This window comes from Eriocheir sinensis, chromosome 29, assembly GCF_024679095.1.
Source record: "Eriocheir sinensis breed Jianghai 21 chromosome 29, ASM2467909v1, whole genome shotgun sequence".
NCBI lineage: Eukaryota > Metazoa > Arthropoda > Malacostraca > Decapoda > Varunidae > Eriocheir > Eriocheir sinensis.
In genome coordinates, this window is record NC_066537.1 from 13,504,851 (window position 1) to 13,517,944 (window position 13,094).

Consider the following 13,094-nt stretch of genomic DNA (forward strand, 5'->3'; position numbering starts at 1 on the left):
GAAAGACTCTGTTACTGTAAAAGGAAAACATGTGAAGGAAAGATATTATTAAGAGAAGAAAGAATGAGTTGAAGGGAAGAAAAAGATACAAGGAAGATGAGGCAGAGGAAGAAGAAACCATCAAAAGAAGACTCCGTTACAGTAAAAGAAAAATAAAGGAAGGAAGGACATTAGTAAGAGAAGAAAAATAAAGTTGAAGAAGAGAAAGAAATATAAGGCAGATGAGGCAGAGGAAGGAGAAGCCAACAAAAGAAATAAAACATTGTAGTGACACAAGGGATGAAGATCAAGCAGAGACAGAAGAAAAACAGAAGATGATGATGGAGAGGAACAAGATAATCCAGGAGGAGGAGGAAGAGGAGGAGGAGGAGGAGGAGGATGTTGTTGTTAGTGAAGAGGAGGAGGAGGATGTAGTTGTTAGTGTATTAAAGAAATCTTGCAGAACTAACAACATCTCTCATGGTTCTTCATTTCTCATTCATTTGTAACGTGTATGTCCTCTGCATCCCACCAGCAAAGTAAGTGAAAAAGAAGGTTATCACATAGATTTATTGATATACATGACTTCATTTGATGTTATCACAGTAAATACATGTTGCTCCCTATGATATATGTCAAATACAAAACAAAACACAGTCCTTTCACACATTTAAAAAAAACTGGCATTCCTTGGAGAACACAATCAGTACACTTTTTCCAATTTTGCTTCAGGACATTTCCTCCGAAAGAAAACAAAGGCTCAGGGGAACAAAAGTAAGTCTCCATCATCGTAAAAACAGCGAGTAGTGGCAGTCCTAATGCATAAATAAAGTACTTGGTAATACATGGCACTCAAGACTTAATAGTCCTTCCTTTGTTTCAGAGTAACTAAAAAAAGCAGCCTAACAAGGAAAGAAACACTCTTAAATGCACCTCCAGTGAGTTAAGAAGATGCCTGTGGGGCCATGAATGACAAGTCAGATCCACACGGAGGTTGCTCCCAAGCAGACTGCACCGCTAAACCACACAAGCCCTAGTGAAGGATGGCTGAAAACTGGCTTAGCAAGAGTTCACAGAATTGTTGTTGAACTAAAGGCAGAAAACTTATCCCAGCTTATCTAGTCTGACTGATGCTTGTTTCAATTTCTCTGTCACTCGCTGTCACCCATCCAAGGGATCTTTGCTGAGTTGGGTGTGTCAGGTGCCAGTGTTTGGGCCAAGCTGTTGTTTCACACTCTTATTAATATTCAATTCCTGGAAGACTACATGATGTAATGATAATTTTCCATAAAATTTTCCGAATCACCAGAACAATTCTGAGAAAAATGATTTTTTTAATAATGTAAATGATAAAGGTAACATGATAAACATTCTGAACCCATTAAAGTGAGCAAAGACCAACTCAGTAATGCTTTAAATAACAAAAGAAAAAAAATTGAAATTTCATGTGTGACCATGAGTCAGTTGGCGAATGCTGTGACCTCGAGGCTTGAGGCTGCGGCAGCCCACACAGCCCCTCCACCCTGGGAGCTGCCAGGCTGCATGCTGGGCACCTCTTTGATTCTTCTTAAAACATTGTATGAAGGTGGAAAAAGAAGGCTGGCTGCAGTGTATTAGCAACATAGTGGATCTTCACACACACACACACACACACACAATGCCATGTTGTGTATATTTACTTAGTTATGCAATTAGATAAACACACACAACATGGCTGAAAAAGCAATCATGGCCGAGTTATCAAGGGAATGCATGAAGGTCAAAATGGAGGAGCTGACTGCCCAAACTGGAGTAACCTATGAAGCACTGAGTAAGACATTTGATGTTACTTCCAACCCCCCAGTATGAGGACCAGTTCAACCTTATCAAAGAGCTGCAAGCCAAAACTGTTGAACTGCAGAGTGAGCAGCATCGAGGGGCAAAGGCAATTATGGATCATGAGCCAATTGTCAACCATGACCCTCAGGTGGCCGAGCGCCACAAGTTAAGGGAGCAGGTCATGCTGTCACAAATCCAGGTGCTGGCCTCAAAAAGCAGTGGTAGGGGAGCTTCCTCTGATAGCAATGAGGTCAATGCTCTCCTGAATCGTAACTGACCGATGCAGGAAGAGATACATCAGTTGACACAAGCATTGCAGACGGCTCTTGATGAAAACGCATACACACACACACGCATGCCAGCACACACACACACATACACATTTGCACACACCATATCAATAAAATTTATAATTTGGTATATTCATAGAAGTTCTCTAATTACATGAGTATAGTTATGAAAGAAGTGAAAATATTTATATGGGGAGAATATAAAATGAACCATGATGACAAAGAATTACAAATGTGAAACAACTGACTTGTACATAATGAATTAAAATACTAGATGAATTCACACCAGCATGAAAAACAAAAACTGAAAAAAAATAAAAAAAAATAAAAAGTGGTAATAAAACGGCGCCTGCACGAAGCAGCACAACAAAGTCATTCACGGCAGGGAGGGACACAGCACCTCACCCCTCACTAGCAAGGCGTGCCACAGGTCAGGTGGGAGGTGGGTCCAGGTAGCGCAGGGAGACGAAGGGGTGCAGGAGGTGGTGCAGGGTGGTCCATCCGTGGTGGCGGGGCTGACGAACACTGGCGTTCCCCGAGGAGAGCGTCACCAGCAGGAAGAGTGCAGCCACGAAAAGCAGCAAGGTGGTGAAGGCATAGCGCGCCCCCAGTACGGTCTGCTGGTGGGAGTAGGGCCACTGTCCACCCTTGGCCCAAGCAAGCACCTCCTTGATTGCCACCACCAGCCAGCTGAAACACACACACATACTTATTACCATCACTCTATGTACGCCTCTGTCACCTGTGTACCAGCATATATAAGCACATTACCGTAACTATGACCAGGCCTCTAATACCTGCATGAGTAAATTAAGGTTCTCCATCCGAGCATGTTTTCCATCTTTTCCATGGCAACCATTATCCAGCTGCAACATGCAAACATAAGCATTACCACCACTACAAGCATGCCATCATTATCTGTATAACATTATGGTGAAAATACTACTTCTAACCCTCCATGCAGTTACTTTGACAAGTACTTACTTCATGATGGACAGTTTACAGGAAGCTAATGTCATGGCACCCTGTTATATATGCCTCAACTAATCTATCAAAAGCCTCACACTCTCTACTGCAACAATAACTACTCTGGGCCCATATTCTCAGACACTTTCAGCTCTCACAACAAATATTTCAAAGGCTACAAAGAAGATTAGTCAGGTCCTCATGTGTTTTTTTTTTCACGTTCATGGTGCAGAAGCCTTGTCATACTATCACTAGGCTCATAAAACTACCTATGGATATACACACAACCTCTGTGAAAGTCTTACAAAATCTATGTGAGTAAGCTCTGAAACGTTTGAGACTATGGGCGCTGGTTTGTAAGAGCAACCTTGGTGAGGCTTGAGTATTACTGTTGTCTATGACTAAAGTACAATGCAGTGGCACTCACTGTTGGCTTTCTAATCTGTTCCATAAGGAGGCAGTGAAGGAGGGAGGGGGAGGTTCTTGGTAGTCTTCTAAGGATCCCTGACTCACTTCTGACTGGCTCTGGTCATCACTAGCCCTGTAAGACACAAGATGATGATGATGATGATTAATAAGATCATTGTATGGCACAGTAGTAGGTAAAAGCCAAGGCGAATTCCAGTGCCACTATGTGACATCAGGAGGGGCATTCTATCCTAAGCCCTGAGCCACAACTCCCAATAGTGACTCCATACACACATAGGTCAAGAGGAAGAAGAGCAAGATGGTGCTGCAGTGAGACTTGTGAAGTGCCATAAATAATGAGGTTCCTTATCACTCTGTTCACCTTCTCTCAAGTTCTCCGTTATGACAAACTACTACAGGGAAAGATAACTGTGTATACCCTGTCCACTCCGAAGAAAAACTGAGGGAAAAAGGGAGAATAATGGTCATGCTTGTCCATATTGCTGACCTACAACTACGACAGGGAAAGAAGATGATGTTTTAGAAGATTATGGGAGGTGAAAAAACACAGTATTGAAGTGAAATATGAAGACAAGGATGAATATTTAAAAGTCTAGATTTAAAATACATTAGTAGTAAAAGTTTGAAATGCGAAATTGGGTAAATAATAATAAGGCTAAACATGAAAATGTTAGTACAGAAGAAGAAATGTGAAAATATGTAAATGATAAGTTGAAGTATGAAGACATTAATAGTAAGAGGCTGAAATGTAAAAATACATAAATAATAAAAAGGCTAAATATGAAAATACAATCACCAGAAGTTTCAGTAAGAAAGCAAATAATAAGAACAAATTGTAATGCAAAGTTTGATAATGTAAATGAACCATAAAATATTAGAGAGTAGTCATCTAGGAAGGAAGGAGCTTCTATCACTCAATTCCACATCTCTTCCTTAGGTTTGATTAAATGATTTTCAGCTGGTGAAGCAAACACACACAATACAATACATACTCATATCAAACAGAATTTCAAGTCAAATTTGGCCTCTTAATTAAGGCTATGATAAGATATACCGAAGGAAGTGTTTACCTCCTGGAAAAAAACAATTCATGCAGAGGTTGACCCCTTAAACGAGTCTGTAAAACCTAAACTTGACTACAAAAACTTAACTTGACCCTGCATCCCTACTTTTAACTGTGAAAACCTAAACTTGACCATAAAACCTAAACTTGACTAAAGAAAACCTACACTTTACCAAAAAATTATAAACTTGATAGTAAAAAATCACTAAGATACTCAGCTTCTAGTATAGACAGCAATGTGATAGTCTGAGGATAACATGAAAACACAACTACCTGTCATCTGAGTCATCTGACCCGTGCTTCATTTCTGCGAGAGCTTGAAGACGACTCAAAGTGTCAGGACTTAGTGGGCTGAGGTTGGAATAGGAGCCACCGCTATCCTCGGCGGTAGTGGTGGCTGTGGCGGAGGCTGCGGCAGTGGAGGGGGCGTTGTCCTGACTGCTGCTTCCACCCTCCTCCTCTCCACTCTCACTTGCTTCCTCTGTTATGCTGCAGTTCCACCGTCTGAGGCTGCTGTTTTGTTAGCTTTTTTTTAGTATCTGTTGCCACCACTGCCTTTACTGCTATTATAATCATATCTTCACTGCTGCTACTGACAGTATGTACAATTATCCACATCAACCCCACCAACTGAGTGTTTTTATCACTGTTACTCTCAACACCATCATCTTTGCTGCAATAAAAAATTATACCTCCACTACTAACACTGGTACGGACAAAGTGTGCATCAGTACCACTGCCAGTTTCTCTCATCAGTAAATAGAGTAAATAAGAAGAAAAAAATATTCCTCACCGAGAAGGTGGCGCTCCAGTCCCAGGCACTTCCTCTCCCTGTTCTTTGGAGGCAGTGGGGCCACTACCAGAGGAGGAAGAGGAGGAAGAAGAGGATTCCTTAAAGGCAGCGACAGCCGAAGCAGCAGCGACGGCAGCCAACGGCTCCCTGAAGGGCTTGAGATCTGGCATTAGAGAGGCACGACGTCCTCTCGACCTGGCACTTCCTGCAAAGCCGCTCGAGGAAGTTTTGGAAGACACAAGGCTGACACGGCGACCCTCCTTCTCTGACCCTGCCTGTTGGGGAAGAGGCAAGGGTGATGAGTGTGTGTGTGTGTGTGTGTGTGTGTGTGTGAATAATGCCACACTGCATTACACTAAAGGTCAGTCCCTCCTGCTTTTCTTTGCCTCTCCTGTTTGTCTCTCTCATAGCTCTACACCCATCCATGAATAAACTAGACGGCATCCCACACCCTCACCGCACTCCCAGACACACCTTCCCCCTCACCCACCCTACCATCTACTCAACTCTGAAGACAATGGCAAAGACAGAGATAAATTTCAACTTGGAAGTGATGAAAACACTTTTTCACAGGACTTTGACAGATGATAAGACTATCTGCCTTAGCCATGTTCCTCCATGGAAAGATGGTAATGGATAGGACATGCCCCAATACGTAATTAACCATTTTGCAACACTGAAGAAATAACATGTTGATTTTTTCTTCAATAGGCATGCAATTACAACTGTATCTTCCCCATCACTACTACCACCCATGATACCACTATGTTCACCATCATGCAGGGAAATCTGTGTACGTCAAGCCATACTGAAGGTGGGTCATATTTTGTGTACCCTGATGTTTAGCCAAGTTTACAGACCCCTTTCACCTTACCACAAGCTGTCACTGAGTCCAGGGGCAGACAGTCCACCCAAGCCACTCTCGTACTAAATATATCACCACTCTTCTGTAGAAACTGATTAGATTTGTGGATGGCATTTGTTGTATATTCAGAACTGAATTTGGGTATATTTGGCTTGCTTAAAATTAATAATATAATGGCAGAAAAAATGCACACATGTATGAAAAACTGTAAGCCAGCATTAAATTGTACATTCAAAGACAAGTACACACGCAAACCTTATTGCTGCTCCCCGCCAGGCTCAGTGCCCTAATTCTCCTACTGGTACTCGGGGAGTCCGAGGCGCCCAGGTTGTTGCAGCCACTGATGGCACTGCTGCCCATCATATGACTCACTGGCAGCTCAATCTTGTAGTCAGTCAGCAGCCTGTGGAGTAAGGCACCTCAGAAATGGAATGGTTAAAAACACACTATATCTCACACTCCTTCAACAGTCTGTGGATTAAAACACATGGTCCCAAAAAGCATGATTTCTGAGTAGTGCAAGATAAAAACTATGTACATGGTAGGTCAAGCACCAGCCACAGACCAAAATAAGTGAAGTTTGACAAAAATCCAAGATATATGAATGGATATCATATGGTGTGACATGAGTTATCCGTGAATCAAACTGTAGAAATTCCAGGAACATGATCTCATTTATCCACCAAATTCTTGCACCATTCAGGATGTTACCTCAATTCAGGGATGGAATAATCAAGTGGCGGGCAACAGGAACAGTACACCAACAAGGAAGGGAGCAAGTGAAGGGAATGAGTAACTTCAGGAATGGAATGATCTCAAATTGCACACACCAAACTGATGGGATAACAGACTTCTACAATACCCAGGCTACCACTCTGTTACTTTGTCTGTCCATCTGCTATCAGTCCAAAGCATAAAATGAAATACTCAACCCCCCTTATTACTCCTCATCATTAGGATATCTTAAACCTTTGTCTGTTCCCTGAGTCGCATTCCTCACCCTCTCAGCTCCTCCAGCTCCTGCTTGACACTCTCATATTTCCTCTTGACGTCCTCCACGTGTCGGAAGATCACCTCCACGGCACGGGCCAGACGCCACTCCTGCTGCACCGCTCCCCACACCTGCCGGGGAAAGGGGGTATTAAGAACCTGGGAGGGAGAAGGGAGGAGAGGTCATGGCAGCATTCAAGTTGAGAGAAGAAAGACAAATGGTGAGAACTTGGGAGTGGGAGGGAGTGAAGGGGGTTACCATGGCTAGAGTATGGAGTGTCTGTGCACTTAAGGAAATTCCAAGCACAAGAGGATATAAAACAAGTGTAGAGAAACTAGAAGAGATGTTTACTTGTTCTTGTTCTTACTTATTGCTGTTCAGGTAATGTAGCCAAATCCACTGTGAGGAGGAGGAATGGGGAAAGGGAAAGATCATAAAGGAAAAAGATTATTGATTCAGAAGATATAAATAAAGGATGCTGGCTGCCATTTCTAGATATGGGAAATTTGGGAAAGGTAGATCATGGGAAAGGAAGGGGGAAGGATGAGAAACAAGGAGTGAAGGTAAGGTAAGGAGAATAGGGAAGGATATAAGAAGAAAATTGGAAGGGTAGAGTAGGAAGGAGGCATTAGACACGATCATTCCAACCTCTTATCCTGAAGAGAAAGATAATGAAACCAGAAAGTCAGGAAGCAAAACACACATACCAAAACCAACATCAACATCAGTCTTCTTAAAACAGAGGACAGAAAAAGGGAAAATAATATGGAGAATGAGAATAGAAATAAAGATAATAAAAAGGAGGATCAAAGCACTAAAAAACAGAGACAGCAAGTGGATGAATGAATGAAATGGGCGACAGCGAGTAAATAAGTGAGTTGAATGAATGAGTGAGTGAGTGAATGCAGTAAAAGACCCTCGATATGCACCTATGAAATGGAGACAAGACTGAATGATGAAATTGGAGGAGAAAATGTATCCAAATTCCTATCCTTAAAATATGATAATGGAATCAGTAATGAGACAAAACACAGGTAGCATGTGGTAAGGGTCCTGGTTGTGTACCTCTGAAATGGAGACAACCCTGAATGATGAAATGAGGAGAGAAAACATACCCATCCCCTTACTCTAAAAAAATAAAACAGTAGAGAAAACATACCCACCCCCTTACTCTAAAAAAATAAAACAGTAAGAGAAAACATACCCACCCCCTTACTCTAAAAAAATAAAACAGTAAGAGAAAACATACCCACCCCTTACTCTAAAAAAATAAAACTAACAATGGAACCAATAAGTCAGGAAGCGAAACACAGGTACACAGATGGAAAGGCCCCTCGTTAAGTACCTCTGAGGTGATGAGACTGGAGGATGAAATGAAAGAAAATGGATCCAATCTCTTACCCTAAAAAATAAAAATGGAACCAGTAATATTAAGCATCAACAAACATCTCCTTTAAAAATTGACATCTCTTTTGACTACCCATCTGTTTTCTTTATAGGAGCAGTGATTAGTAGGTTTTTTTTACTTATTTATTTTTGCCCTTGATGGAACTTAATGGAACCAGTAAAGTTAAGTATCAGAACACCTCTCTATTCAAAACTGACCTCTCTTTTGACAACCCATCTGTTTTCTTTATAGGAGCAGTGATTAGCAGTCTTTTTTTTACTTATTTATTTTTGCCCTTGATGGAACTTAATGGAACCAGTAAAGTTAAGTATCAGAACACCTCTCTATTCAAAACTGACCTCTCTTTTAACTACCCATCTCTGTTGTCTTAATAGGAGCAGTGATTATCAGGCTTTTTTTACTGTACCTATTTATTTTTGCCCTTAAGATGCTTCCTAAACTGTAAAAAAAGAAAAAACAGGTATCAGCTGGTAAGGCCCCCTCGTTACGTACCTCTGAGGTGGAGACGAGCCTGGAGGATGTGGCGGCGAGGATGTCCAGGTGGCGGCGTAGTCGACTGATGGCATCCGAAACCTCAGGATCTGTGCACTCGGCCTGGATCTCCTGTAGGTGGGGGGTGGAGGTTAAGGGGTGATGGGGGGGGGGGGGGGGTTGTCATCATCATCATCAGTATTGGTATCAGTGTTATCCTTATTATCATCAAATTTGGAGGAAGAGGAGGAGGAGGATAAAAAATGAAGACTGTAACAAATGGAGCAGATTGGAGGAGAAAGAAAACAAGATGAAATAAAAAAAGAAGTGGAAAGAAAGTGTGATTTTATTAAAAGGAAGACAAAAGGATCGATAATAATAATAATAATAACAACAACAACAACAACAATAATAATAAAAATAATAATAATAATAATAACAATAATAATAATAACAATAATAATAATAATAATAATAATAATAATAAACAATAACAAGAAGAAAAAGAAGAAGAAATGAGAAACACCCAACATCAATCTTCTTAAAACAGAGTAGCAGAAACAGAAGAATGAAAAGGAGAATAAGAATAGGAACAAAGATTACAAAAAGAAGGATCAAAGAGAGAGAAGTGTGACCCACCCAGACGTATCTCCTGAGGCATTCCATATCCGCCTCATGGTTGTTCTCGGCGGTGTCTCGGTGCCGCTGCTGGAGGTCAAGGCGCTGGCGGAGGGTGAGGCGGTCTGTCTTGAAGGCGAGGGACAGCTGGGTAAACTTGGTCTGGGGGCGGAGAGGGGCAGAACGGAGGCTATTGAGTGGTGGCGGAGAGGGTGTGGTGACGATGGGGTACGCTTGCTGTGGGTCCTGATGCTGCTGCTACTACTACTACTACTACTATTATAACTCCTACTATGACTACGACCAGGGCTACTTCTGTTCCTCCCATCACCCCCAATACTACAACAAATACTACCCCTACTGCTACTACTACTACAAATAATTATCCGTCTACTACCCCATTAACTTATATGACAACTGCTACAATTATAATCATTAAGTTTTCCTATGCCAGGCCAAGGACTAAACGTATAAGGCATAAAAAAAGAAAACATCTGATATTCTACAATGCCAAAGAAATATAAAATCGAGTCATACAGGAAAATCTTCATACTACTAACAAAATCACTACTACAACTGTCATCATCCAAACACTATTACCAAAGACTTACCATTTATAAGATCATTGCTATTACTACTGCTACTATCACCCCAAATACTATTATCAAAGATTTACCTGTACCTTTGCTATTATTACTATTACCACCAGCACTTACCCCCCCCACCCCCCCAACACACACACACACACACACACACACACACTGCAGCTACGCCTCTATTACTTAACCACGGCCACAGCATCATCATTACTCCTTGACGGCCGCTAATAAGCCCCCGAGGCGGCCACACAACACAAACGAGGCCATTGGAATCAGCGCCCGGATCTGCATATTAAAGCTGAATGTGACCAACTCCGGATCCCAGCTGTCACCGCCGCCCCTCTCCCTTCCCCCCCTCAACCACGCCCACTGCCGCCACACACACACACACACACACACACACACATGGTCACCGCACAAACCGCCTTTTCTCCTCACCTCGATCTCTTGCGGCGATAAGTTCTCGTTGCTGAAAAGAGAGAAGAGAAGAGATCATAGGTTAGAGCTCGGATTTGGGCACGGAAATAGACGGGAGAAAAGAAGTAAGAAATATATAAACAAATAAGCAAAGAAAATCACAGTCAAGCTGATCTCAGGAGGAAGATGAAGAGGACGATTCGACATAAAAAATAAAAAAAATCAGTAATACCTTTCACACTTTAATAATAATAAAAAAAACAGATTGAATGGATATGTGTTAAGCAATCCTCCTGTAGCATTATTTTTTCTTTCTTTTCCTTTTTGAGAATCTCGTTGGGAGGGAGAGAGGAAGGAGGAGGAGGAGGGGTATAGGAAGGAAAAGCGAAAGGTGGTCTGGTGGAAAATTAACTACGATAAGTGTGGGTGGCGGCTACGTGTTGAAGGGGTGCAATAACAGCTGGTATTGTGTGTTGCGGGGAAATGAAAGCTGAAGTGACGGTGTTTTGATGTGGCGAAGTGACAGGTGCAGTGAATGTGTGTGTTGATGTGGTGAAATGATGGCTGTGGTCGTGTGTGTTATGGTGAAAGGTGTGGTGATGGTAGATTGATGAGGTGAAATGGCAGATGTGGTGATAGTCTTTTGTGTGGTGAAATGGCAGATGTAGTTGCGTGTTAGGGTGAAACACTGAAACGAAAGCTGTAGTAAAAGTGTTGTGTGTAAGATGTGGTGACAGTTGACTGATATGGTGAAATTGCAGTTGAAGTATGTGTTGAAGTGGTGAAATAGGAGTTGATGTTCTGTGTTATGGTGAAATGAAAGCTGTAGTAAGAGTCGATTGTTGAGGTGAAATGGCAGACGAAGTGATAGGGTTTTGATGAGGCTGGAATGGCAGTTGTAGAGACAATCGATATATGTGGTGAAATGACAGCTTTAGTGATGGTGTACCGATGTGATAAAATAGAAGCTCTTGTTATGTGTGCTATGGTGAAAGTGTGGCTGTAGAAGCACTCACAAATCACAACTCACAAATCAGCGACCCTATATTGCATGTATCTATGAACAGAGAAAAAAAAAAAGTTGAATTGGCAATTGTTGGTGTTGACGTGAAATGGCAGTTGCAGTTATGGTGGTGTTAACGTGGTGAAATGGCAGTGTGTGTGTTGTTGGTAGCAGTAATTTGTTGTGTTGTTGTGAAATGGTTTGATGCCGGAGCGGTCAGTGCAGCGGAGTGTGAAAGTTGGGAGTGTGGGTGAAATGTGGCGGCATTGTACCGTATAATTTTGCGAACATTGTTTGTTTTAGAGAAAGCAGACCATGACCTACACATAGAAGACTAGAAAGATAGATAGATAGAAAGAGATGTGAATATACACGGCATCCAGCTCACTCCTACAAATAAGACAGGAGTTGCATTATAGAAACGACAGATCTTAGTCGTTTAGGCGTCTTGAGAATATCCTTTTGTTATCTCCTTTCTTATGGGACTGAGGGTGCACGAGGGACCCTACACGACTACAGGCGATGGAATGATGGGGTGTGAGGCATGGACGACATGGCACACGATAAAGGGGATGAATGTTACACTCTATTCACGTTAGCTTTGAAAAATAAAAATAATAATGATGTGTAATAATGTATGAAATGTTTTACCCACCCAAAAAAGGTTTGTGGAATTAATTACGTTACTCACACACACACACACACACACACACACACACACACACACACACACACACACACACACACACACACACACATCTGGCTCACTCCCCACTTCACCTGTCCACCATCACCATCACTCCCCCCCTCTAGCCACTACTTCACCTATTCTTGACTGCCTTCACCACGTCGTAGAGGCAGGACAGTTGCTCAGGGACCGGCAGCTCGGCGTCCATGCCTGCAGGGGCGTCGAAGGAGCTAGACACGATAATGGATGCTCTTGCGTGGCCTGAGGGCGAGGTGATGATCCCAAGAGCGTCGGTGAGCTCGGAAAATGACCTTATCTTGATTGGGTTTTCTCCCGGTGAGTTTTCGTCCGTCTTTGTATCAGGTGAGAACGTGACTCTAGGTTTTGCTCTCTCAGGTGACCTTTGAGTCTTACAAGGGGACTCCGCGGGTGAAGTCTTGGTCTCAGGTAAAGAAGTCTTCCGCGCAGGTGTTGTTTCCGTCTCGGGCTTGTGTGGGGCGGTGATTACAGGTGAATTGGAAGTCTTCACAGGTAATTTGATCTTTTCAGGTGACTCCACAGGTAAAGTCTTGATCTCAGGTAATGAGCCTCTTCGAACGAATATTCTTTCCGTCTTTGGCGCAGGTTTCGTTCTCTCAGGCGAGCCGTTTGTCTCCTCAGGTGTCTCCTCAGGTATCGTGGCGTTTCCAATTAAGT

General features: G+C 42.4%; 1 protein-coding gene across 27 annotated transcripts in view; it reads right to left on the reverse strand.

Moving 5' to 3' along the window:
• Positions 1 to 535: 535 nt before the first annotated feature.
• The window catches only part of LOC127005091 (uncharacterized), a 203,214-nt gene continuing 190,655 nt past the window's right edge, over positions 536 to 13,094 (reverse strand). For 19 of the 27 annotated variants that reach the window (XM_050873611.1, XM_050873614.1, XM_050873616.1 and 16 more), the window contains 11 exons: positions 12,536 to 13,094; positions 10,729 to 10,759; positions 9,713 to 9,853; positions 9,095 to 9,205; positions 7,204 to 7,325; positions 6,459 to 6,606; positions 5,339 to 5,613; positions 4,819 to 5,058; positions 3,481 to 3,594; positions 2,885 to 2,953; positions 536 to 2,777 (listed from right to left, as the gene is read on the reverse strand). The exon at positions 12,536 to 13,094 is cut by the window's right edge and continues 353 nt beyond it. In XM_050873611.1, coding sequence (XP_050729568.1) covers positions 2,519 to 2,777; positions 2,885 to 2,953; positions 3,481 to 3,594; positions 4,819 to 5,058; positions 5,339 to 5,613; positions 6,459 to 6,606; positions 7,204 to 7,325; positions 9,095 to 9,205; positions 9,713 to 9,853; positions 10,729 to 10,759; positions 12,536 to 13,094 — 2,069 coding nt within the window. In that variant the 3' untranslated portion in view covers positions 536 to 2,518. The remainder of the gene's footprint in view (positions 2,778 to 2,884; positions 2,954 to 3,480; positions 3,595 to 4,818; positions 5,059 to 5,338; positions 5,614 to 6,458; positions 6,607 to 7,203; positions 7,326 to 9,094; positions 9,206 to 9,712; positions 9,854 to 10,728; positions 10,760 to 12,535) is intronic. The other 8 variants (XM_050873621.1, XM_050873620.1, XM_050873619.1 and 5 more) reach the window with 5 other exon arrangements.